Source organism: Pinus tabuliformis, chromosome J (assembly GCF_031772625.1).
Source record: "Pinus tabuliformis cultivar Carrire ecotype Pingquan chromosome J, CPIR1, whole genome shotgun sequence".
Classification (NCBI taxonomy): domain Eukaryota; kingdom Viridiplantae; phylum Streptophyta; class Pinopsida; order Pinales; family Pinaceae; genus Pinus; species Pinus tabuliformis.
Genome location: NC_142295.1, coordinates 981,339,318 through 981,359,805, shown reverse-complemented (window position 1 = coordinate 981,359,805; position 20,488 = coordinate 981,339,318). Strand labels below are relative to the sequence as shown.

The window sequence follows — 20,488 nt, the reverse complement described above, 5'->3', positions numbered from 1 at the left end:
ATTCCTTTCTCCAAATCCACTTCCGCACAAATATTGTTGGCACATGCAAGCAAACCTTCCTCCTTTAGGGATTGATTTATCAATGTATTTTCCAAGTGAGTTCCTAATAACTTCCAAAGTCTTGTTGTTTTAGTGATCTAGAGGAAAGTGAGGAAGATGAACCCATACTAGAAATGTTGAGGGCGCATCTACCTCCAAATCAAAGTCTAGAGTCCAAAGGTTCAAGTACATGCCTTTAGGCCCATAAAATATGGATTGTTATCAAGTATTTGTCTTCCTTGAGATTGAATAAGAAGATATAATATCGATGGCCATAGAAAAATATGTGACCTTCCCCTTGATCATTTTCATCCAATTCTTTTGTGTCCATTGATCCATATCCCATGTAGAGGACCATAGAATTTTGAAATAATCGATAAGGGAATTGATTTGCAAGAGGTAGGGCTTTAATGTGAGAAATGGTGGAAGGAAGGGATTTCAAGAATTTCAATTGATTTCTTAACAAAGTGAGATGGGGAAGGGTGGGGGTTGGGGGTGTTTTTGGGGGCACTTTTTTGAAGAGGAGCTTCAATGGGAAGCCACTAGAGCTTGAAAGGATGGGTCCTTTAACAAAGGAATGTTGGGGTGGGGGGGGGGGGGGGTGGGTGGTTTTGGAGGAAAAGGGGAATCCCCTGCCCTAAGCCATGGCCAAGGGTTGGAGCATGGAGGAATGACAACGAGATGATTAGGGTAGGTAGAGTGGAAAGTGATAAAATACCTCAAAAAATTTAATGTTAGGAACATAAAACATTTTGAATTAAAATAAAATTGAAACAAAAATTCCTATCTTGTAATAAAGGGAAAGCAAAGGGCTTTCATAGTGCTCATTGCATTGAACCTCTAATATGAAAATAAAAAAAATTGGTTTCAAAAATAACAAAATAAAATAAAAGAAAGAAAAGAGGATAGAACAAGATCAATAATTGATCTATAACTTAAAAATTCAAATTGCCTTATCTTGTTGTTGAAGTCACAACTTTGTACCTCCCCCTCTACTTGTTAATGATGTGGTTATGAAACAAAATAACAATTTTTTGTTATCTTGGTCAAGCTTTTTATTAACCCCATCAATAGAAATTTGGTTTATTTCCTCTCATGTTGCTTGGGGACTTTCTTATGTTTGTTCTTAGTGTTTCATACTTATCTCTCTAGCCTTCTACTTCATTGTTTTTTCCTTCACAATTGTAGAGTTGTACGAGATAAAAATGATGGTAATTGTTGTTGTATAAGGGGAGCTTCATTGAAAGGAATCATGTTGTCAATGGGATTACAGTTCGACAATGAAGACACTTATAACTTTAGATTCTTTACCATGTTGTCAAAGTTTCCCCTTATAATCTCCTTGTATGCTTGGTAATGCTATTGTTATGAAGAAAATTAATAACTGTGTCTTATATCTGTCGAAAATTTTATTTGTACTTACATATAGAATCATGGTTTCTTTTCTTCCCTTATTACTTATGGGTGAACTTATCCTCTCTTGAAGTGTTTCTTACTTTAATTTTTGAGTCTCTATGCTTTGTTTCAATGTATTTTCATTCACAATCACAATTTTTTACAAGCTAGATACTGATGGTCAATCATTTTTGCATAAAGAGAGATTCATTGAAAGGAACCTTGTTATCAAAGGGTCATGGTTCAATACTGAAGACCTTAGGCCTTGAATAAGTTAGGACCCAATTATAACCCCACCATTTAGATACTTTATTAATGTATGAACCACCTTCAATGAATAAAACCCATTAAATAGTTAGTTAATAGTCACTCATTGTAAAAAATGTCTTATTTGTTAATAAGGCCCAAATAAGATAATAGACTCTCATTATAAGTGCTACCCATAGGTAATTAATATTTTTTATGGCTAAATATATATTTGAGTAGAAGGTTATGAAATGTTTTGTCAAGTATTGTTATTAAATTTGGATCATTGCTCTTGGAGGTTGTCCCATCAAAGAGGCAAGTGAACATAGCTATTTATTTTTACTATCAAAACAATATTTTTCAGGGTTTATTTCTTTTTTATCTTGTGTTAATGTGTTTCGCACTACAATTTATGTGATTCTTTGAAGTTTTGAGGGTAATTACACTACAAATGGTATAAAAGCTTTTTCTTCGACATCAAGTGGGAGAAACTTGATATGGATCACAGAAGCCTGAACTCTATAAGTGTTTTTTTCCTGATTTTTTGAGAGAAAAAAGAGGTCAACACTATTTAGGCTGATTTCTAAGTTTTTCGATGCAAAATTTGGAAAATCCATCCCAAGATTTGAATCTCTCTTGAAATAGGACCTAATTTCGAAATAGAAATCACCCAAAACAAATTTCAGAAATTGGATATACAATTGATTTAAAATCAATATTTTTTTTATGATTTTTTTGGGGGATGGTCGCAAATTTCACATGCTTGATATCTTTTAATAAAGTACATAGATTTCAGTCAAACTTATGTTAGTATATCCAAAAAAGTTGTGTCATTACAAAACTAAAGTCATAATCTCCAATCCGAGAAGTATAGCAAAAGGTGTGATCATTTTACATTTCCAACTTCAAACCCTACATTCCATAAGTTAATTTTAGGTTATTTAAGGGTTTTATCTTGGGTTAGCAAGTTTGTAATTTATTTTTTGGAGACATGTTTTGGTGTCTTTGAATAACATAATGATTTGTCATTTAATGGGTAAAATAGTCATAGGGGGGAATAAATGCAAGAAATACAAGTGGAATAACATTGTTGGAAACCCTTGTAAACCTTGTTTGTACCAATTTGAGTAGTACCACATCAAACAATACCTATATATGAAATCCCAATTCTGCATATCCTTGGGTATATAGGAAATCCCCTAGATATGCCCAAAACCAACTTTAGATGACCTAATTTATCACCTTGTTGCTATAGTACATCGAGAACAACTCTTAGGGAGACTGAGCTTTCTAGTACCTATGCAATCAAGTAGCATGGTTAGGGGCATATTTGAGCTTCCTTAGTTAGTGCCCTGAGATATTGAGCTAAGTAATTTTGTTGGACCTCACACATATATAAGAGCTATGGCACCCGACATTCCCTTATCCTAAGAACCCGATAACTTTTTTAGTGATTTCACCCATGAAGGATAATACCATCAAACCACCTCATACTTCTTGGGACAACATGGTTACATTACTATAGGGATGTTGGAATTTGTGGTAGGTAAAATTAAGTAACTTCAGGAGAACATGGAAGGATTGGATGAGAATTTTTATAAGATGCTAGATGAGAAGTTCAACAACTTTGAAAAGGTTTTGACTGGGAAGTTGGCACTTGTGATAGCTCAAGGCATATATGAAGAAGAACATTGGTTTGCACATCACATTGATCCACGTAAGGAAGAAACTTATAACTCAAGACTATTTAGCCACTCATAGCCATCCTTGGTTCCACACAACAATAGATTAATGGATCATAACATAGGGAACCATTCTCCTAAGGGTGCAAGTTTGTTTTTTCTATCAAAATGAGTTACCCAGATGGAACTTACTTTTCCATCCAAGAAATTACTAATAAAATGATAATGTTGAAAAGTGTGCAACAAGAAATGCTTGTTGAGAATGCAACAAGATGATGGAGCTTAGTGAAAAGAGTTGCCTTCACTAAGTGGGCCCGCAGGCAAATTATGGTGCAAGTTCTATTTTTGATCATAGTATGGGTGATCACAGTATGAGTGATCACAATGTGGGTGACCACAGTGTGGATGATCACAGTATGAGTGATCACAGTGTGAGTGACCACAGTGTGAGTGATCACAGTGTGAGTGATCAAAGTCTATTTTTAGACTGGCTATCAAAAATAGAAAAGTCAAATATTATTGTCTCATAATAATATTTGGACTATAAACTTGATCTTATTCTCTTTTAGCACTTTAGGATGAGCTACGGATGTGGTACATGCAGATCCCATAGGGAAATAAGTGGTTACCTATGGGATGACTAATATTTGCATGCAGGACTTCAGTTAAAACTCAAGTGAGTTGAGTTTAGTGGACTGGAGGTGCAGTTGATGGAGTTGTGTTCAGTTTAGCTTTGTTAAACTAGTTGTATTTAGTCTAACTGATCAATAGAATAGAGATGATTTGGGTGAATTAGTTATTAATTAATTCACAAGTTATTAACTCATAATGCAACTATATAATACATCAGTTAACTCAGTTGCATGTCAGTGCATGTTCAGTTCAGCAGGGACAGGTGTTAGAGGATCAGATTGCTATCAGTTGTGACTATAGTTGTGCATGATGATTTGCACAATTAGAGGGATTGAGTATGCCAATGAATTGGCCAATATCAAGATTTGTAGCCTGTGCTCACGTCCAACAGAGTGTGAGTGATTATTTGCAGGTCAAATACGAGTTTGGTAAACCATTCTCATCTGTTCTTGAGCAGGTATTGAGCTGGAGAGGCAGGCAAGCAGTGGAATAGATTTGGAGATCAGATCTGAGCTGTATTGCGTGTAACAGGTGGAGCTGGTACTGGATTGCTTGTGATAAGCATTGTACTTTGTAATGTTACATGATTCAATCACTATAATATACAGATAGTTGGGGTTTTTAGCGAGATGCTTTCCCCGGGAAAATACTGTGTTGATATGTGTGATTGATGCTTCTATGTGCGCCTGTGAATGTTTCTGCTTCTGTAAATTGATGATCAACGTAGAGGAGATTATGTATTATACATGTTCCGCTTATAATTGTATGATCAGGATAATCTCTGTGAATATGTGTTAAATTATTCAAAATTTCTACATGGTATCAGAGCTGCTTGATTTGTAGAAGAGATTTTTACAGGATATCAAGCGAGGATTGATCATCTGATCTACTATTCAGGAAGTGTTTACATTCTATTTCTTCAGGCAGAGTCTGTAATCGGGCCAGGTAGCCTCTGGATTCATCCTTCTTTTGGAAGGTGAAATATCCGGTGAATGCCCAGACAATCAATCTCTGTACAAGAAATACTTTGTTCTCATGAATTCTAGATCGGAAGCGGTTGAGTTTTGAGCTAGTGGAATTCGAATTTAATTCCAAAGCAAGAGCGAAACTCAGAAACATTCAGTGTGAGAATGGAGACAGTATGCCCCAGTATCTCACGAAGTTCACCCAATGCCGGGATGAGTTGGGAAGTGTGGGGGTGACTGTCAGATGAAGATGGTGAGTCTAGCACTCCTTGACCTTCCTAAGAGTTGGCATAGCTACCAGGACTCGGTGAATGGAAGGGAGAAACTGCCAAATTGGGAACGACTATGGTCGGATTTGATGTAGGAGGAGATTAGACGGAGCACCAGAGACGGTTCTTCATCCATGCAGGATGAGGAGAACTGTGCCTTAGCGAGTAAGGTGAAGAAGGGAAAGAAGAAGGTTTCTCTTTCCGAATCTAGTTCTTCCAGTGATGGGAAGAAGGTTGACAAGTCGAAGGTGAGATGCTTTCGTTGTCATGAGATTGGTTCATGGGTCAGGAACCTGTATGCTCTTGAGGTTCAAGATGCATGCAAAGCCTTGAGCAGCGAGGCAACTGATGGAGACTTGGTGGTTTAGAGGGAGCGTATATTACCTCTCAACATGCAGAGCCAGAAGAAGTCTCAGATGATTATGGAGGAGCCACGATTGGTGCAGCAGCTTCAGGAGGTTGTGGAGGAGCCACAACAGGGGAAGCTGAGAGGATATTGAGTAGAGACATCTACTCATCTAGAGACCTCCAGTAGGGGGAAACTTCGAGCCAGGTGGGCTGAGGGATCGCATGCAGCCATACCTCCAGGTAGGAGGTGGGGTGATGTGGATTGATAGTCCTAAGGAGGAGGGGTAGGATCCTTGAGGTACCCAACCTCTTGGATGAGACCTTGCTACGGGAGCCCCAGATGTGTAGTAGCAGGAACTGACTGATTGGGTAGAGACAGATGCGGATGGAGCGGCAGAGAGAGCGACAGTGCAGGGAATCCCAGAACAGCGCATAGCTAGCAGGCTGCAGCAATGCCAGAGGCACAAGTGTTTTGCACAGTGCTAGGTGGCACAGAGAGGTGTGCAATGGTGCGAGATGCATGGAGATGTTACAGTAGCGCAGATGTCAGAGAGGGAGCACTTGTCAGCAGCAGGTAGAGCTTCAGCATCAGAGGATGTTTCTAGCCCAACAGGGAGGTTAGTTGGGAGGTGCAGTGCGGATGCAATGCTGGGAGATAGAACCAGCAGCAGCACAGATGCAGTCAGAGATCAAAGTGACAGAGGCTAGAGCAGTCAGATACTGAAGAGCACAGAGATGCAGAGTTTTCAGTCGACAGAGGCAATAGCAGTCAAAGACTTTGATGACAGAGCAAGTGGACCGGCCAGATGTGTTGCATGGAGAACATTCCAGAGTTAGAGGATCGAGTTTGAGAGGAAGCCTTTCTTGTTGAGAGGGAGTGTTGAAAAGTGTGCAACAAGAAATGCTTGTTGAGAATGCAACAAGATGATGGAGCTTAGTGAAAAGAGTCGCCTTCACTAAGTGGGTCCGCAGGCAAATTATGGCACAAGTTCTATTTTTGATCACAGTATGGGTGATCACAGTATGAGTGATCACAGTGTGGGTGACCACAGTGTGGGTGATCACAGTATGAGTGATCACAGTGTGGGTGACCACAGTGTGAGTGATCACAGTGTGAGTGATCAAAGTCTATTTTTAGACTAGCTATCAAAAATAGAAAAGTCAAATATTATTGTCTCATAATAATATTTGGACTATAAACTTGATCTTATTCTCTTGGAGCACTTCAGGATGAGCTACGGATGTGGTACATGCAGATCCCAGAGGGAAATACGTGGTTACTTATGGGATGACTAATATTTGCATGCAGGACTTCAGTTAGAACTCAAGTGAGTTGAGTTTAGTGGACTGGAGGTGCAGTTGATGGAGTTGTGTTCAGTTTAGCTTTGTTAAACTAGTTGTATTTAGTCTAACTGATCAATAGACTAGAGATGAGTTGGGTGAATTAGTTATTAATTAATTCACAAGTTATTAACTCATAATGCAACTATAGAATAAATCAGTTAACTCAGTTGCATGTCAGTGCATGTTCAGTTCAGCAGGGACAGGTGTTAGAGGATCAGATTGCTATCAGTTGTGACTATAGTTGTGCATGATGATTTGCACAATCAGAGGGATTGAGTATGCCAATTAATTGGCCAATATCAAGATTTGTAGCCTATGCTCACGTCCAACAGAGTGTGAGTGATTATTTGCAGGTCAAATACGAGTTTGGTAAACCATTCTCATCAGTTCTTGAGCAGGTATTGAGCTGGAGAGGCAGGCAAGCAGTGGAATAGATTTGGAGATCAGATCTGAGCTGTATTGCGTGTAACAGGTGGAGCTGGTACTGGATTGCTTGTGATAAGCATTGTACTTTGTAATGTTACATGATTCAATCACTATAATATACAAATAGTTGGGGTTTTTAGCGAGATGCTTTCCCCGGGAAAATACTGTGTTGATATGTGTGATTGATGCTTCTATGTGTGCCTGTGAATGTTTCTGCTTCTGTAAATTGATGATCAACGTAGAGGAGATTATGTATTATACATGTTCTGCTTATAATTGTATGATCAGGATAATCTCTGTGAATATGTGTTAAATTATTCAAAATTTCTACAGATAAAACTTAAGGTGGTGGTCCTAATTTAGATATGAAATGATGGAAATGGTAGGAATGACATAAAAAAACTATTTGGGTTACATCATATGGAGTTAGTTTGTTAAAGTTAACCATGCACATTATGAGAGAGATACTTAGAATTTTGAGTGGTTTACCACGTTACACCGAATAAGTTTAGTCATTGATTTAGGGAAACCTTTGAGAAATTATCCATCCATATAGAGAACTTAACATATTATTTCTATAAAGAAATGCTTTATTAGTGCTCTCAAAGAGGATATTTGAGCACATGTCATAATGCAATGTCTTGCTACATGGTTAGAAATAACTGAAAGAGACCTAGAAGTCAAGATGGTGATTGATGCACAAATAAAAAACCCAACATGCATTCCCCATACTCATCCTTCCCAAGGTAATTCCCCAAGCACAAATCCTACTCATCCCTTGGAAGTACATAGGTTGTATCCAATAGAAATAGTAGACCATTGATGATGTGGAGTTTGTTGTATTTGTGATGAAAATATGCTTTAGGTCATAAGTGTAAAGAACAAAATTTGTTCCAAATTGATATGACCACACAAGCCCTCACTGAAGACATAACAACTGAAGAGACACTTGAGTTATAGGTTGAAGACAACAACATTTGGACTTAAGCAGATATTGAACCTCCATTTCCTCATGAAGAACCCTAATATCTTTGCATCCAATATTACACATTTCAACTCCACAAACCTTGAAACTCACAATCTACATCAAGCATTGAAAAGTTGTATAGCTAGATGATAATGTCAGCACTTGCAATTTCATCCATAATAGAGGGGTAGAAGAAAACCATTTTTTTACACAGTGCGCACAAATTTCAAATCATAATTGCTAATGGATATATGATGAAATGTGGGGCAAATGTCAAAATGTCAAACTCTAGATGGGAGACTATCAACTCAAAACCCATCCTAGATGGGAGACTACCACGTTGTCAAAGTTGCCCCGTATCCTCAAATATGCCCCTCTTTTACTGGAGGAGGGAAATGAACAAATTGATAGTTTTGTTAACAAACCAATCCCCAAAAGTTTTGATCGTCAGTCTCACATACATGTTGAAATGTTTGTACTTTCTGGAAAATCAAACAATTGTCATCTGTAAAGCCTATATGCTAGAGTCTAATTTAATTTTTATGTTACCATTCAGGGTTAATCATCTAGGTACTTCAGCTTTCGATGAAGCTATAAAAAATTCAATGCATTGTAAACAAACACACCATCCAATTTCTTAGAGGTTGATTGTCCTGCTAAGGGTAAAACTAATGCACTTCACTTTTAAATCCTTTCATGTTAGGTTCCATGTAACCAAATATTTTTATTTCTTACTATGTCTCTGGTAGCAACGACCGATGCATTATTTCATACATGGAACAAGACAATGTTTCCATAAAATGGGAGTATTTTGGAAATGTAAGGTTCAATAGAAAGCATTGTAGTTGGCACAATATCATGAACAATCATCACCATGAATTCTAAAGAGAGGTGCCCCAAAACAACAACACCATACAATTGAAGAGGATGATGTGCCTTTCAATGTACCTATCAAGGAGAAGGATAAAACGAGCATGCTAAACTCCCTAAGGATAATAATGCAAGGCAGATGAAAAAGTGACAGTAATGGATTAGAGACTATTCATTTAACTTAGTTCACGAGGGATTATAAGAGTAACATTCATGTGAAATGCATGCTAGGCTTAAATAAAATTGAAGTTTCAAGTTTTAAGTATAGCAATTTATTGAGCTAACATATATATGACAACAAAACTAAAGTTGTTGGGTATCATGCATGAAATAAAGCGACTCCGATGAAGCCAATCTTATGGCCTACATAGAGACTAGAAGCTAAAAAGCATATTGGAGACACGAGGCTCCTTGATCATCTGTTCAAGCATATGACAAACATCATCATCACGAATGGGGAACATGGCTTGAGCTGTCTAGGCTTATGGAGATAGTAAATCAGGCATGTATTGAAGATCCTACATGAGTTCCCCCTCATGGTTGGAAGGCTAGGGATAAGTTTCCTTTGAATTATTATGGGAGAGGAATGACATTGTTGGAAAATGATTAGTGAAGATATTCATAAGTTGAATAGGCAAACATGTAGTAACTATTTTATATTGCAATTTACTATCATTTAAAAGACAACAAACAATCTAATTCAAAGTCTTTTTTCATCCAAATGTTTTTCTTATCTTCTATGAAAAGCACAGATAACACAAAGATGAAAGAAGATTATGGTATTTCGACAAAGAGTGATGTAATCATTAATGAACAATTGAAGGTAACTTTTCACTTTAGCAATACTTTGTCAAATCTGTAAAGTAACTGGTACTTTTAATTATTATGTTTAATGCTTTGTAGGACATGAGGATCGAAATAACAACTCCGAGAAGTGAGGTTGGTCCGATGCAAAATCCTTGAAGAGAAAAATCACTCATAGTTGCCTAACGTGAGATATATAACAAACTATGCAAAATATGTAAAAACTTAAGTTTGTAGTTGGTTCGGGGTTAAGGTTAGTTGAGGATATGATCAAAGGGAAAACACACACACACACATGTATATAGTTTTTAATGGTAATGCAGATGGAACCGGTGAGTGATGATCTAAAGTTTCAAATGAGCCTTACTGATAGTCAAATTGAGAAGACTATTCAACCTATCAGTAAAATGCATGTGATTGACAAGAATCTCCTTAAACTATCAACATTTTAGCCAAAATATACTTTGTTATGCCTACTTTTCCATTCTATGTTGTAAAGAATGCATTCAAAAACCATAATTATAATGTGTTCAAATTGTTGACAAGTCTTGTTGTAGTATACTTGAAAGGGTTAACAAACAAATAGAAGTGAGAGAAATCAAGTTTACAAATATTGACTGAAGTGAGTGTGTATATTTGGCAATGATTATTCAACATTAATGTCACCAAGACCACAAATACAATGTATTATTTCCCAATTTTTTATTATTATTATTTTTTGTGTTTGTTTAACACATTAACATTGAATCATTTCCATCATATGATGATTACAACTAAAAGCATCTATCCATTCACTATAAAGTTGAAAAAGGGAAATATTTAAAAATAATTCTATGATATTTTGTTTCTAAGATATATTTTATTTTTAAGTCTTGAAATCCTTTAATAAGTTTGAATGAATTGAGTGAGTGTATTTTGCAATTAGAAAGAATTTATTTTGTAATGAGTTTCTTAATGAAGTTAATAAAATTGAACAACCAAACTCTAACATTTTGGAATACTTGTGATAAATTAATCTATGTTGTTGCTTTATTTTGTCTTTTTAAAATTGAGTTAAAAGATTTTGTTACTTTTGTTGTTACTATTCACTCTACTTCTTTTTATTCTTGACAAATGGATTATATTAATTAATTATTCAAGACCATCCAAAATAACTCCTATTTCTTAGTAAATAAATATTTTATTGTTTATTTGTAAACCATTCACCAAACTCTTTCTTCTCTTTGAACAACCAAAATATTTGGATTTACTTTTAAGTTTCTTTTGGGGTTACCATTCATTCTACTTCTTTTTATTCTTTGCAAATGAATTATTAATAAATCTCTTATTGTTAATTTATAAACCATTCACCAAACTCTTTCTTCTCTTTGAACAACCAAATATTCAGATTTACTTTTGAGTTTCTAACCAAAATATTTGGATTTACTTTTGAGTTTCTTTTGGGGTATGGTAGTTATTATTATATTAAAGACTTTACACCTTTACAATTATGTATATAGGTTGGTAATTGCTCTTTTTGTATGTGTGCAGTCTAAATAGGTCTAATGATTAATAACACATGTTTCCTCTTAGGAAGTCACAAGTTAAATACACGTCCATAAATTTCATTAGTCAAATTTCTAACCTTAGTAAACCTTATTAGATAGTTAATTATATATTAATATTATTATTATTAGTTTTTTTGGCGGAAAATTAGGTGAGATCCTTGAACCGGTGACCTCCCAATAGCAAGGTGCTTTGGGACCTCGACTAATTGAACCCTATACATTATATTAATTTTTGTTATAAATAATAATAATAATAAAATTATGATTTAATTTAATTTTTAATTTAATAAAATGAAATATATGATGAATAAATATTTTAATATTTATGGATATTTAATTTATGTAAGGTATTAGCACAATCACATTATTAAATATAATTGATATATATCATTTTTATTTTTATTTTTACACTAATTAACATATAAAAAAAATACAATCCATCAATATATTAACCACATTTATCAATATAATTATACTTACACATATAAATACACACCCAAATAAAAAATAATAATTTCAATGAATAAGAAGGTGACATAAGATACCAAACAATCAAATAACTTCAAATAAAATTAAATTGACTCATTTTATTTTAATTTTTTTTCCCTCTGAGGGTCACAGTTCGCTACTCTCCAAAATCATTGGTAATACAACGTAATCGCCCTCCTCTAAGGCGCAGAATCCTCTCCTTTCATCAAATTTTTCCTCTGGATACAATAAACTTACTGTTTAGATGCTCATTTCCGTTCACAGGTATGGTTGGTACAATTTGTTTCTGACAAACGCTGAATCAATCATGGGTTTCTTCGTTAGGCATGCATTTAAAGGATGCCAGATCAGGGGATATAAACCTAACAATGGGGCTCAAATTTGAACACAGAATGTGTGAAAGCATTAGTCGAAGTAAAATTTCACATATCTCGGTGCTAAAACGCCAATCCCAACTCAATCGATGCCCGTACACACTCAATGTCCAACCGGCGGGGAATAAAGGGCACTCATGGCGCCCCCTTATGCGCCACTGGAATAAGGGGCACTCATGGCGCCCCCTTATGCGCCACTGTACAGCCCAGTGGCTCAGAAAAGCCAATGACCCCGCGGGCGCCCCCGGTAAACAATTCACTGCTCCAGGCCCGACACATGGAGATGGACACCTTCCGCGTTCCTGGCTCCACTACGTGACAGAAAACGCTTTCCATCCTTCACCGTATATCGGAGACTTTCAACCCACCTCGGTATGTTGGACTGGTACAGTGCGAGCCCTATATCTGCATACTCTCTGCTGCTAATTTTATAGACGTGCCACTTAACTTTGATCAGAAATCTGGTTATAGTAGGTCCCTGAGGCGTTAATTCCATGATGTTACTCCGCAGTTCGTCTAATTCTGGGCTGAATTCCATCAATGGGCTTCAACCAGCATCAGAATTGAATCCGCGCAGATCTGGGCAACTGACTAAATTGCATGTTGCTGGCAATGGCGGTGGTCTGTGGGTTCACCATGTTGTACAGTCCAGATTCGAAAGGACGCCGTCTGAAGCTGATTTATTAAACCCCTTATCTAATGTCTGTTCAAGAAGGCTAGGGTTAAGGCGGGCGTCTGGTACTCTGTACCACTGTAGAATGCTCTCTACAGAAAATTTGCTGACCAATGGCCTATTGGATGAGGTTCTGAAAGAGGAATTTGAGGCTTCTGATTCTCATATTTGGTTTCAAAGCACTGGATACCCACAGGAGAAATGTGGAGGGAAAAACATAGCAGCATTTGGAGCCCATGGAGGTGAGGGGCCTTTTGTCTCTGGAAGGGGGAATGAGGATTTGATGGGTGGCAGGGTATCTGGAGGCACTCAAGTGACTCTGATGTGCGATAGGGCTGCTGTTGGATCTAAAACTGAGACGGGTTCTGTTAATGGAGGCTTTGGGGCTGAAGATGGGGGTGGAAGAGGGTATGGAGGCAGAAGAGGTGGATCCGGATCAGATTCCAACAGCATGGATGCATACTATAAGAAAATGCTGCAGGCAGATCCCGGCAACCCGCTTCTGTTAACGAATTATGCGAGGTTCCTGCAAGAGGTCAGTGTTTACCTATCTGAAATTAGGCGTAATTTAATATTCTTGTGCTGCTGTTATATAACTAATCATCTCAGCCTTGTTGACTACATATCATCCATCGTCTTAAAAGAAATGAGTACCCTGATCACAACCCTGATCACTCATCAATATTCTGGGACATCCAAATCTGGTCACTACATTCTCAAACAAAAATTGTGCAGTTGTTTCTGTGCTACAATACTTCACTGGTGTTGCTTCTGCCCATCTGGTCAAATAATCTGTTGCAGTAATGATATACGTTGCTCTCTATCTTTTCGCCAGTGGGTTAATAGGACCCACAAAATCCACAGCCCATTTATCAAAAGCCTAAAGGGTGATTTGCTGAACTAACGCTATTTATATACTTTATTTTCTTACAGAAAAATTCTCAATACTGTTGGTTTTGTGTGTGTAGATCCAGAATGATCTAGAAAAAGCTGAGGAATATTATGGGAGGGCCATACTAGCCAGTCCCGGCGATGGAGATGTCCTCTCACTTTATGCCAATCTGATATGGGATGTTCATAAAGATGCACCTCGTGCACAATCTTACTTTGACCAAGCTGTTGAGTCTGCTCCAGATGACTGGTAAGTATCTTTTTTCTCTCTTTATTGATTTATCCAATTATGTATACATTCATGTGTAGGGTTTTTTGTTAGCTCCTTCAATTGTTGCCTGCTACTGCTTTGTTTGCATTTAGCCTATTTAGAGACTGATGCTAAGATGATGACTGCGAGTTCTAATCGTTCAAGTCCAGAGATGCCTAGATGAGGAATTTGTGGCTTGCCATTGTGATGCATCTAAAATTTATCAATTAAATCGTAGCTTATGTACAAAGAGAGGGAAGCTTGATATCTCAATGGCTATAGAAGTGTCCTAGAACCCTAGATCAATGGATTTTAATATATGAAACCATTTGACTCATGTTATCTCACTGTTCACTGTATTTTGCAGCAATATTCTTGGATCATATGCCCATTTCCTATGGAATGCGACAGATGATGAGGACGATCAAGCATCCCAGATCTATCATGGAACTGCAACTACTGCAGCTACCCGATCGAATCAGGAGGTCTAATTGCAGTTTGATTTCTATGAACAGAGCCAACAAACTCGGCAGAACGCTTTGATCTTGCCATTATCAGTGCTGCAGCTCATATTTTGGTAGTTACAAGCCTAGATGATATTTAGCATGGAGCGTTTGAAATAAATGTTGCAACTTGGATATTCATGTATTGATATGCCTCCGCCCTGCTGCAAAGCTTTAAATCATGCTTTTTGATGGTTTGCTTGGTAGTGGGTAATTCTGAAGACAAGAATTACGGTTATTAGACTAGTAGGTGGGGCAAGTGCATGGAAGCAAAAATGATGGGTCTTGAATAAAATCAAGTGCTCAGCTGCAAAATAACGGTCATCTGTGTCTAGAAATGCTCTCTATGATGGCAGGTCACTTTCATTGAAATGGATCGTGGATTCCAATTCACTGTCATGGAGACCATCTGCAAGCACCTATAGCAGCTGTTGCAGACCTTTCAAGTCATGTTTGTGTAATAAGCATGGAGCTATATGGAGTTTTGGTATCTCAAACAAACTTAATATGTTCGCCTGCCTTAGAAAAACACAGGACATGACAAACTTTTGAATCAGAGATTAATGAACAAAAAATGAAAATAGTTTTATTCAAATCACTTATCGACATGCATTTTTGGAAGGCAATTGAACAATTTCAACAATCAAATACATTTTAATGCGAAAAATATTTGGAACAATTGAACAATAGAACTAACACACTTCCACTGAGACTTTTTGGAGTTTAGGCTGCATCGTTTTGATTTTTTTAAATGATTTTGTTAATTTTCGTAGTAAATAGAACAAAAGAGAACCACCATTAAAACAGGAGATACATGATCAAAACCAAAACAACAAAGCCATCTAAATGCTCAAATGGAATAAGGCTCTAACATAAATGTTATTGCCATCAAGTACTTTCGTAGCGCACGAACTTTATAACTTCATAATATTGAGTTTAATACATTAGCACCTTCAAATAGTACCCCATCACAATGGATGGCAAGAATTCGTGAGATGAAGATGGTAACGTGGGAGTTTTTTTTTTTTTTTTTTTCCGAAGATGGTAAAACCTATCAACTCAGGTGTCAAATCAACAGTGAGGACAGCCATCTCTGGCTGCTATCCGCGAATGCTGGGTTTGACTCATCACTGTTAAATAGGAAAACCACGCCACCTGACATAACCCTGCTGGTGGTCCGTAATCGGGAGCAGGCTCTCACTCCTGCCAGATGCCTCTGGGTCTTGGGCCGTTAACCTGTGTCCTTACGTCCGAGGAAGACGAGCTCTTAGCCAAGCAGAAACAGTTTTAGTCGTTGTTTTTTATTTTTTTAAATGATGCTTTTTTATTATAATATTATATTAGAGGATGATAATATATTTTAAACAGTTAACCAATTAATTTTATTTCTATGTTTAAAAGGCATTAAAAGAAGTGTTTTAATATTATTATAATTTTGTTAAGTTAAAAGGCTAAGAAGATTGGTAGTGCAACAAATATTTTGAAATTTAGATTTAATTTACATTGAATAACATAATAAAAAGTGTTTTTCATTTTCAGGTGACATCTACTCTTTTATTGATCCGGATTTAAACACGAACGCAACAAATTACAAATATAACCATAAATACAAAGATGCAGTAGAAATAACACTTCATTTCATTAATATCAAATGCTGAAATATGCTTACAAACAAAATGGAAATAAGACTAGCTCGGGCGATAATAGCTTCTCTCTAAGAAGAGATATGGCGGCAAAATGCCTCTGAACTGCGTTACAATGAGGCTTAAGGACCTTTTTATTATTGAACAATAAGAGAAAACCCTAAACAACCAAAACCCTAATCTGAGGAGATGTAACACCAAGAGTTTATGGGCCCCGTTGGGGTGAGTTGGACAACCAACTTCCTTGGGTTGCAACTTGGTCATATTATCTCCATTTGATGCACATGATAACCTGTTGGAAAGATATCTCTGACGACTATGACGAAAAATATGATTTTAAACAGAGAATCGCAGGCGATAGATTGCCCAAAAAACGTCATTTAAAAAACATCGTTTAGGGCTTCAAAACAACTCCAGAAGTTTAGGACCTGAAAAACTACTAAAAATAGTAAACAATGCTACAATTAAGGAAACTGAAAAACTGAAATAAACAATGGTGGGGGTCCAAGTGGAATTGGCTGGTGGCCACCAATATCTATATGGATCATTCCTTCCCCCTTAGGAAGTAATGGCCCCATTGCATTGAGTTCCTCCATGAGATGAGGAAACTTCTGCTGAACTTGGTTCCTGGTGAACGACTTGCCCTAGTGAAGGAGTTGGCCTTCTTTGACAACTCAATATAGTTGGATCTTCTGCTGGCGAGTGTTCTTGATCTACGTGTCCATGATCCGATCAGTTGTGGCTTGCCCCATGCAATTTGGATTTAACTCTGTAGGTGTGAGTTGTTTTGCAATGTCTGATGTGTCCAACAATGGTGGGAAGTATGGTTGCAGGCGGTCCACATTGAACACTGGGTGTAGGCCAAGGAATATGGGAACGCTGAACTCAAATGCATTGTTGCTCACAGCTTTGGTAATGGTGTAAGGACCATATCGGAGTGGTCTGAGTTTACGATAGGCTCCAATAAGGCGTTCCTTCCGCAAATGCAACCAGACTTTGTTGCCCACCCGCAACTTATGTGGCACTCAATGTTGATCATGTCGCTACTTGTACTTGGCATTTGATTTCTCCAAAATGTCATTTACCTGCTGGTGGATATGTTGGATGTGCTCAATGAAGCTGTTTGCCTTATTGGCTTCCGACTGGACATGAGCCGAATCTTCCTGAGTAGCTGCAAATGGTATGACCATATCAATGGGACATAATGGTTGGAATCCCAAGCCCACCTAAAAAGGGTTGTGACCAGTCGAGCTATGGAGAGCTCGGTTATAGCTGTGCTGGACATAGGGAAGACTCTCATCCCATGTGTGTGGATGCTTTGAGTTGTACATGCGCAGAATGTGTACGATCATCCTGTTGACAACCTCTGTCTGGCCATTAGTTTGGGGATGGAAAGCTGTGGATTTAGTGAGTTTGGTGTCTAGCATCGACCAAAGACTGGACCAAAATGTACTGAGGAACCTGCTATCCCGATCTGAGATGATAGACTGTGGGATCCCAAAGTGTACCCACACTCGTTCAAAGAAGAGTTTAGCAGTGGCTTCTTCTGTGATATTCTTCTTGCAAGCTGCCAGAATGACCATCTTCGAGAATCTGTCAACGACCACAAAAACACAATCGTTGCCATGCTTAGTAGAAGGAAGGCTCGACATGTAATCAATGGAGATGGATTCCCAAGGTCGACTAGGGGTAGGCAGCGGAGTATAGAGGCCTTGCTTCTTGATGGTCGGTTTGGCAATGGCACAGACAATGTAGGATCTGATGTACTTCCCGACATCCTGTCGAAGATTCGGCCAGTACAAATACTTCTGCAGTACCGCCACTGTTTTCTCAACCCCGAAATGCCCAACGGCTCGACTATAGTGCACTTCCCAAATCATCTTGGCTCGCTTGCTTGAAAGAACACAAAGGTGTCCCAGGTGGCATAGCAGGGCATCCTGGAGGTGAAAATATGGAACTTGCTGACCCTCCAATAGCACCTGGTATTTGTGGCCGAACTCTAGGTCGCTTTTGTAGAGAAGTGGCTAATCAGAAGTCTCATGCCCACAAGAGTTGAGCACGATGGTTAACACCATGATTGGTGGTCGTTTGAGGCAGTCTGCAACATTATTGGTGCTACCATTCTTATACTTGATATTCAAATGGAACTGCTGCAGGTATGTGGACCAATTTTGATGGCGATCATTCTGCGACTTCCCTTGTGTCTGTATGAACTGCAGGGGTCAGTGGTTTGTGTGGATGACTGTTTCCTTCCCCAAAATGTAATGCTTCCATTGCCGACAAGCCTGCACAATGGAATACATCTCTTTGTCATAAGTGGAATACTTCCAGACTGTGTTTGAAAGTGTCTCACTGTGATATGCCACTGGATGCCCCTATTGAGTAAGGATTGCCCCAATAGCATAGTCAGAGGCATTTGTCTCGATCTCAAATGGTTGTTGCAAGTCTAGTAAAGTGAGAACTGGTGTAGAGCAAAGGTGATGTTTCAACTCTGTGAATGCCTTTTGTTGAGATTCAGACCAAAAGAATTTTGCTTTCGCTCCTCCCTTGGTGACTTGACTCAAGGGCCAAGTGATATGAGAGAATCCCAACACGAACCTGTGGTAGAAATTGGCAAGACCCAGAAAGCTACGGAGCTCTGTCAGAGTGGTTGGGGCTGGCCAATCCCGAATGACTTGGATCTTGGTTGGATCCACATGCACCCCTTGTTCATCAATAATGTATCCCAGATACTAAACCTAGGTCATGCCAAAAATGCATTTATCCAAATTGACACACAACTTGTGTTGTTGCAGTGTTTGGAGAACCTGTCGGATGTGGTGGAGGTGCTCTTCCCAACTTTGGCTGAAGATTAGGATGTCATCCAAGTATACCACTACAAATGAGTTGGTGAATGGCCACAAGATGTCATCCATCAGCCTCATGAAGGTTGCAAGAGCATTCGTCAACCCAAAAGTCATAACCAACCATTCGAAAAGGCCCTTCTTGGCTTTGAAGGCAGTCTACCACACATCAGAGGGTTCGGTTGGTACCTGGTGATAGCCGAACTACAAGTCGATCTTGCTGAAATATTTTTTCCCCTTCAGTTGGTCCAGAAGGTCATCAAACTATGGGATTGCGTACCTATTCCGGACAATAATCTTGTTCAGCACCCGGTAATCAATACAAAGTCTCTGAGTCCCATCCTTCTTTTGTACCAACACGATCAGGCTCCCACAGGGCGATGAAATCGGACGGATGTGAACTTTCTGCAGCAGCTCCTAAATTTGCCTCTTGATTTCGTCATTCTCCAGAATGGAACGCCGATAGATTGGTCCATTGGGCAGCGATACACCTAGGGTTAGATCGATGGAGTGCTTGACATGACAATGCAGAGGCACCCCTATGGGGGAGGTGAAGATGTCATTATACTCCTCCACAACCTTGTCCATCTGTTGTTTCCGTGCGGAGGGTTCTTGTCTGGAGGTCGTGGCCACCGTCTTCTTATTTCCCTAAGGGCGTATCATTAGGGAAACAAATTTCTCGGTTTTCGAAATGAGCTTACTGCATTGTTTTGCAGTAACCAAAGAGATGGCAGTAGGCGGTGCTACCTCCGGTATCCTGTACAACTTATTTCCCAAAGTAACAATAACAACACGAGGCCTTGACTCATACACAACATGTCGCTTCCATAAGTATGGTTGGCCTAATAATACATCACAAACATCAAGGGGAGCAACGTCACATAATACCTCATCCATGAAGGGCTTGATGTTGTATGGAAGACGACACTGCTGGCTCACGCAAAGATCCCATCCTTGGAGAATCCACCCGATGGTGTATGGTTGTGGATGTGCTGTGGTCAGTAAGTCCAACCGCTTCATGACCTCTACTGAAATGAGATACTTTTGGCTCCCGCTGTCAACAATGAACTGTAGTGAGGAACCCTTTACCCACATTTGGGAGTGGAAGAGGCGCTCCTCCTCCTCTGGATCTTCGGGTTCCTCCTTCTGGATCTTTGTGGTGGCAACGGTGGCATTGGGCTCCGCATCCTTTGTCATTCCCCTTGTCGGGTTTTGACTCGGAGTGATAACATGCATTTGATTCCAAAGCCTTTAGCTCGACCACCAGTGGTTGCTTGGCCCGACACT

At 38.6% G+C, this 20,488-nt stretch overlaps 1 protein-coding gene across 3 annotated transcripts; it reads left to right on the top strand.

The window, feature by feature from the left end:
- Positions 1-12,449: 12,449 nt before the first annotated feature.
- On the top strand, positions 12,450-15,310 carry LOC149230142 (uncharacterized). Of its 3 annotated transcripts, none has more exons than XM_089378860.1 (4): positions 12,450-12,783; positions 12,910-13,606; positions 14,040-14,212; positions 14,580-15,310. In XM_089378860.1, the coding sequence occupies exons 1-4, from the start codon at positions 12,773-12,775 to the stop codon at positions 14,701-14,703; spliced, it is 1,005 nt and encodes a 334-aa protein (XP_089234986.1). In that variant the 5' UTR covers positions 12,450-12,772; the 3' UTR covers positions 14,704-15,310. The 3 variants fall into 3 exon arrangements, with proteins under 3 accessions (XP_089234986.1, XP_089234985.1, XP_089234987.1); XM_089378861.1 differs by having other exon boundaries at positions 12,455-12,770; XM_089378859.1 differs by having other exon boundaries at positions 12,453-13,606.
- The last annotated feature ends 5,178 nt before the right edge of the window (positions 15,311-20,488 follow it).

Excerpts from the sequence above, each read along its gene's own strand:
- LOC149230142 (XM_089378859.1), top strand. The coding sequence starts at position 12,893 with ATGATGTTACTCCGCAGTTCGTCTAATTCTGGGCTGAATTCCATCAAT. Across the intron at positions 13,607-14,039 it reads ATGCGAGGTTCCTGCAAGAG|ATCCAGAATGATCTAGAAAA; the intron begins GTCAGTGTTTAC and ends TTGTGTGTGTAG. Across the intron at positions 14,213-14,579 it reads GAGTCTGCTCCAGATGACTG|CAATATTCTTGGATCATATG; the intron begins GTAAGTATCTTT and ends TGTATTTTGCAG.